This window comes from Kogia breviceps, chromosome 2 (assembly GCF_026419965.1).
Source record: "Kogia breviceps isolate mKogBre1 chromosome 2, mKogBre1 haplotype 1, whole genome shotgun sequence".
NCBI classification, from domain to species: Eukaryota; Metazoa; Chordata; class Mammalia; order Artiodactyla; family Physeteridae; genus Kogia; species Kogia breviceps.
In genome coordinates, this window is record NC_081311.1 from 198,978,125 (window position 1) to 198,984,124 (window position 6,000).

The 6,000-nt window shown below is 47.3% G+C and overlaps 1 protein-coding gene across 31 annotated transcripts in view; it reads left to right on the forward strand.

The window, feature by feature from the left end:
- LRRFIP1 (LRR binding FLII interacting protein 1) overlaps positions 1-5,709 on the forward strand; it is a 147,165-nt gene extending 141,456 nt beyond the window's left edge. For all 31 annotated transcript variants that reach the window (XM_059051642.2, XM_059051638.2, XM_067027241.1 and 28 more), the window contains 4 exons: positions 1,029-1,146; positions 1,768-1,847; positions 2,876-2,980; positions 4,853-5,709. In XM_059051642.2, coding sequence (XP_058907625.1) covers positions 1,029-1,146; positions 1,768-1,847; positions 2,876-2,980; positions 4,853-4,963 — 414 coding nt within the window. In that variant the 3' untranslated portion in view covers positions 4,964-5,709. The remainder of the gene's footprint in view (positions 1-1,028; positions 1,147-1,767; positions 1,848-2,875; positions 2,981-4,852) is intronic.
- Positions 5,710-6,000: the final 291 nt, after the last annotated feature.

The following is a 6,000-nucleotide window of genomic DNA, read 5'->3' on the forward strand; positions in this document are numbered from 1 at the left end:
ATCACTTTCTAAGGAAGCTCGATTTCTCTCATTTTCCCGCGTAAGCCTAATCAAAGGTATTTGCCTCGCTTTTTATAAGATTTGAAGATTACTCTCAAAATCGGGTAAGGCGCTAAATGTGGTGGGAGGAGTCTCATGAAGTGCCTGTGATCTCTTAAAAACATGTGTCCATGGTAATTCTGTACTTGTTTTCTCAAAGCAGCACGCACCGATGGTTTGTATGTCCCTGGGGGTCTGCCCTGCTCCTGTCGGTGTGTGGGGGGACTTCCAACAAGTCCGCAGAGATTAGAGGTTAACAGAACAAGGGCTGGGGGACACCCCCATTACATAGCAGAAGATTCTACAGTCGCGGCTGTTAACTGCAGTTCCAGCTACTCTCTGTGCGTGTGTGTCTCTCTCAGAGGGAAGAAAGCTATGCAGAGGCCAGCTCTCTGCAGGTGGCAAACCTACAACCTGTTTGGGTTCTGCTGGGGACAGCACTGCTGTGCCTGGAAGGCTCCAGGTGGCCCTTCCTGGCTTTTTAGTGAATAAAGCAAAGGTGCATCGTGTACTGATTTATGAACTCATAGATAAACACTCAAAACTGTTTTATGGAAAATCTCCTGAGTTCGAGAGGAACTTCAACCGTAGAAAATAACTTCTCGCCCAGAGTTACAAAATAATGCATGCCTGTTACAGTAAATATAATTCCATTTTCGTCCTGTATATACTACTGTTACTTTCTACGAAGAGTACTAAGTGGTACAAGGGCTTTTCATTTATTTATTTGGGTTTGTTCCTTTATGAAATGGGAGAGACTCCCCCGTCTTCCTGGTGGATTGTAATGTCTTTTACGACATTCCTCTCCTGCTTCATTACGGAACCCCTGTCTCTCTGGCCCCTTCAAGACACATGAAATAACTGCAAGGCAACATCGGATTGTACTTAGGGCGTGTGGGCTTTTATGTTGCATGCAGCTTCCTTTCTGATAGGCTCTCGTCTCATTTAGCGTAGAGAAATTAACGTGCTTTATTGGTGGATGTTTTCAGATTAAGAAACTCAAAGGGCAGCTGGAAGAGAGACAGAGGAATATCAGATTAGACAGTCTGCACCCGGAAGATGGGGTCTTACAAAACGGGACGGACGTGCATGTGATGGATCTACAAAGTAAATGTCAATCCTCGTGTAGAAGAAACCCCTTTGCCACGCGCGATTTTTATTGTACTAATGCGGGAGGAGAAAAACTGTCGTGGCGAGGCACGGCCGCTGTTCCCAGCGTCCCCCCAAAAGCCCTGAGTACAGAAGCACAAAGATGTTTCCTTGTGGGCTAGAACAAGGGTGGGCAGGTGGGCAGAGCAAAAGGATGTTTCTGTCTGAGCCTAAGAAACAGAACAGGTGCCCCAAAACGTGCACCAAGGTACCACCAGCTGACGCGCTGCTGGAAACCACGTTTACTACGCTGAATACACTCTTTGGATCTGCTGATTGAATGGGGAAATCGGAAGGTATTTTTCTGTGCCCGTTAACTAGAAAGAGGCTTAACGGGGACGAAAGCAGGCCCAGTCTCTCTCCCCTTGCCCCTTCCCCCTACCATTTCTTTGCCTTCTCTGCTCAAGGGCGCTGTCCCTTCTGCGGAGAAAGAGCGCCTCCTGAGTTGTGAGGCCACAGGCCAGGACTTACAGATGGGCAAGATGATTATAAAGTAAGGGCTTGGTTCTCAGTAACTATTGTTTTAACATGTTAAAAGCCCAAGAGCTTAACAGATTTTCCTTCTCTTTCAACCTTTAGGGGATGCCAACAGACAGATCAGCGACCTCAAATTTAAACTTGCAAAGTCTGAGCAGGAGATAACTGCATTAGAACAAAATGTACGTGCACGCTTGTAAGCGGTCACTGGCCGAAAGAAGCAGAGAATTTTAGAACCAAATAAGGTCCTAAGCGGGATAAACAAGGCAGCAAGTCTCTCCGTGTATTGCCTACAAGGAGAGGACATGGGGAGGGAGAGGCCATAAGGAGGATCTGGGCTGTTATAATCAATACTAATCCTTTATAAACAGAGTTAGTTGCAGAAAGTACCTAATGTGGTTAAGGGTTTTTTTTTTTTTTTGACAGTTTGTTCTTTAAAAAAAAAAAAAAAAAAAATCGGTTAATTACAAAACGCTTCATGCAGGGATGTCCCTTTCGCCTGGACAGCCCAGTGGCTTGCTCTGGCCCCTAGATTTGGGGCACTCATGCCTCTAGCGTGCTGGGCCCTGGGACAGACTGTGTCCTAGCTGAAGGGAGAGATAAAAGCAGGTACTCTTGCCCCCTCCTTTGTGGGTATATGTGGCTGGAACTTTTTGGAATTTTTGTAGAGAGGAAGGTGAGAAGCGCACCTCGAAAGCAATGCGTGTTCGGAAGCATGCCTTTGAGGGAAGGATGAGGCTCTGGCCGCAGATGCCACCCCAGAGCCGCCTTCCGTCACCCCGCTCTCCAAGTCCCTTGCCTCTCTCCTCCCTTTCCTGCTTCCCCACCCCCCAAGCCCGGGAGAGATTAGACAGGAGCTGAGGTCCTGGGGGAGCCGTTTCCTCACCAGCCTGGTTCTGCAGGATCGACCCACATCGGGGAGAGATTTGTGTCATGGGGTCTGCACGGTGGGAACCACACTTGGGACAAGGATCAGGGAGGAAATGAGTCCCTGATAGGTGTCAGTACTGGCTTGCTCAGCAATATGAACAAATAGCTTGCGTGGCCAGAACCTATGTAATAGTCCCAAACGCTAGATCATAATAACTATTGTCATGGTGTTTTCTCTCATTTTATTAAGTTACACCCTTTGATCTCAAATATAGTAAAGCAATCGGGGAAAGAAAACAGGCCTATCAATTTATACACATGATTTTTCCTTTCCTTTCAGGTCATAAGGTTAGAAAGCCAAGTATCACGTTATAAATTGGCTGCTGAAAATGCTGAAAAGATAGAAGATGAACTTAAGGCTGAAAAACGGAAACTTCAAAGAGAGGTAAATTTTCTAGGCTATTTCTCTTTTTTTATTATTATTTATTTGTTTATTTATTTATTTATTTTTGGCTGCATTGGGTCTTCGTTTCTGTGCGAGGGCTTTCTCTACTTGTGCCAAGTGGGGGCCACTCTTCATCGCGGTGCGTGGGTCTCTCACTATCGCGGCCTCTCCTGTTCTGGAGCACAGGCTCAGTAGTTGTGGCTCACGGGCCCAGTTGCTCCGCGGCATGTGGGATCCTCCCAGACCAGGGCTCGAACCCGTGTCCCCTGCATTGGCGGGCAGAGTCTCAACCACTGCGCCACCAGGGAAGCCCTCTAGGCTATTTCTAGGGAAAGAACGGGTAATGATACTCTAGTTGGGAGAGCAGAGGGAAGGTTTACCGCCGGGAAAGCTGCGGCCGAATCGTTTATTGTCACATCTGCCCGAACCACTCTGAAGGGCTGTGCTCACACCATAAAGGAAATTGTCGTTCAGCCAATTGGGAGCTTAGGGCCAGAATCACCTGTCAGTGGTTTTTCTATCTGTGGTGATTGCAACTAGGTTGCCACCATCTTCTGGCTTCTGCTAAGAAATCTGTCATTCTAACTCTTTCTAGGTGACCTTTTTTTTCTCCCCTCTCTAGCTGCTCTGCCATTTCTCTTTGCCTTTGATTTTCTACATTTCACTCTAATGTGTTAATATGTGGGTTTACTGCTATTTGTTCTGCTTGGGATATGTTGTGTTTCTTTGATCTGTGAGGCCTTTTTTCTAAGTAAATTTTGGAAAATTCTCAGCCACGATCTCCTTCAGTAACTCCTCTTCCCTAGACTCCACCTTCCCCCTGGGACTCTGATCAGAGGATACCAGATCTTCTCATGGACTCTCTGCATTTCTCTGCCATCTGTCTTTTCCGTTTCCCATCTCCTTAACTCCCACCGTTGCATAATGTACAGTTTTCGTAGATCTAACATTTCACCTCCTTTTGTTTCGTATTCTCATTCCTGATTGTTTCTTGTTTATGGTTCCTTTGATGATTATGGCCTTATTTCTTTAAAGATGTCATACACAGCTCTTCTGTTTTCCACACTGACTGGCGACTGAAACATGTTGTCTTTGGGGTCTGTTTCTGTTGTTTATTGCTTCTGTTGACTCCAGTGGTTTGTACCACCATGTGTTTGGTGTTTTATGAGATTATGCTTGATTTGAATTTACACTCCAGGCCTGACTTGGGGAAACTCATACAAAAAGGGCTTCTGCCTCTGCCTCTGCTGGTGAAAGGCAGGGCAGGGGCGTTTAACCTGTCTCAGGACCCCACCCACCCTCCTGGAGGGTTTTGGATCAGAAGCAGAACTGCAGACTCTGTTCTAACGATGCCTGTCTCCACAGTCACAGGGCTGCGAACCCCTACCTTAGGGCACCTCCACTCTGCCTCACTGCCTGCTGGTCCATGCAGCTCCCTGCTGATGTGGCTCCTGCTGTGACCCCCAGGCTCTGTGGCCCTGGCTCCCGGGTATGAACATCCTGGCCTCAGGCATTCCCACTTTGGTTTCTGGCTGCAGAGCCCTAGCACCCAGCTGCCCAGGGCTCTGGGGATCACCTCCTCCAGCTGGTCTGGCTCAGCTCTTGTTCGTTTGTTTGCCTCACCTTCTGTGAGACCATCAGGATCCCCAAGACTGCGCCATGTCTGGGGTCTAGCTATTTCAGAAGAGGAAGATTCCCTGGTTACTCATGAGGCCAGAATCTTGTGCCTTGTGTTCCTTTTTAAATTAAGAAATATACGTATACACACGTGTAGGTATATGTGTATTTTTAGAATCTCAGTGGGTCTGGGTCATAATTTGTTTTTCAGTAGGCTTGGAATCCAAGCTCACTGCCTTTTGCCTTCATTTCCAGCTTCGCTCTGCACTGGACAAAACAGAAGAGCTCGAGGTGAGCAACGGCCACTTAGTGAAGCGTCTGGAAAAAATGAAAGCCAACAGGAGTGTCCTCTTGTCCCAGCAGTAAAGGCCAGTTCTGAACAGGAAACGATCGGGTGGATGGAGAGCATTGTTTCGCACGCCGTTCTGTTGCTGTCTGGGAGCACTGCTTCTCCCCCTGCTTCTGAGAGAACCCCCCCCGGGGAGCACCCGGCTCAGCCCCGGGACCCCCGGCGGCAACCAGATGCCTCTGTGTCTGCAGACCGCAACCCGGGCTGGGGCGGCCGCTCCGAACCTGCAGGCCATTTCATAAGCACACTGGGCCGTGGAGCTCTGTTTCCCGCGGTGCAGCAGCCTCTTTATGCCGTTTGACGTGGTGATCAAAGTAAAGACGAAAGTGGGACTTGAGTTTTCTTTTCATGTGTCTTGCTGAACATTAAGGGGAAATGGTTCAGTGTTGGGACTTCCTTTTGTGGCAGAATCTACAATTTGAGCGACTTCAGTAGTATCTCTTAGTCTATGCTTTTCATACACAAAACACTGTGGAACCACAAAGCCATTACCAAGCAAAACTCTTTCACCAGAAACAAGGGGATGGTCTGGAAGTAAAAGTGACCTTAAGAAGACCCTTTACAGGCAACAATGAAGCTTTTCTAAGGGACTTTTGCATCAGTTCAATCAAAAGAATACTTTTTTCCAGGGTAATTAGGCAACAGCTTCACTGAAAATGACAGCCTTTCATTCGCATTATTGAATCCTTATATTTGGAATTGAAGTTGTCAACTTCTTTTAAAGAGTGTACTGTTGGAAAAATTAAAAAATGAAATGTTGAAAGACTTCAGCAATATGGTTTTTATTTTTTCCCACTGAGAAAGAAGATCTTTATTTCATACTAATTGTTCTGTATATTTTGGATCATCTTTTTTTTTTAGCATATCAAATCAATGCACTTTTCTTTCTCTATTTAAAAAAGAAGGTGTATGGGCTTCCGTGGTGGCTCAGTGGTTGAGAGTCCGCCTGCTGATGCAGGGGACACGGGTTCGTGCCCCGGTCCGGGAAGATCCCACATGCCGTGGAGCGGCTGGGCCCGTGAGCCGTGGCCGCTGAGCCTGCGCGTCAGGAGCC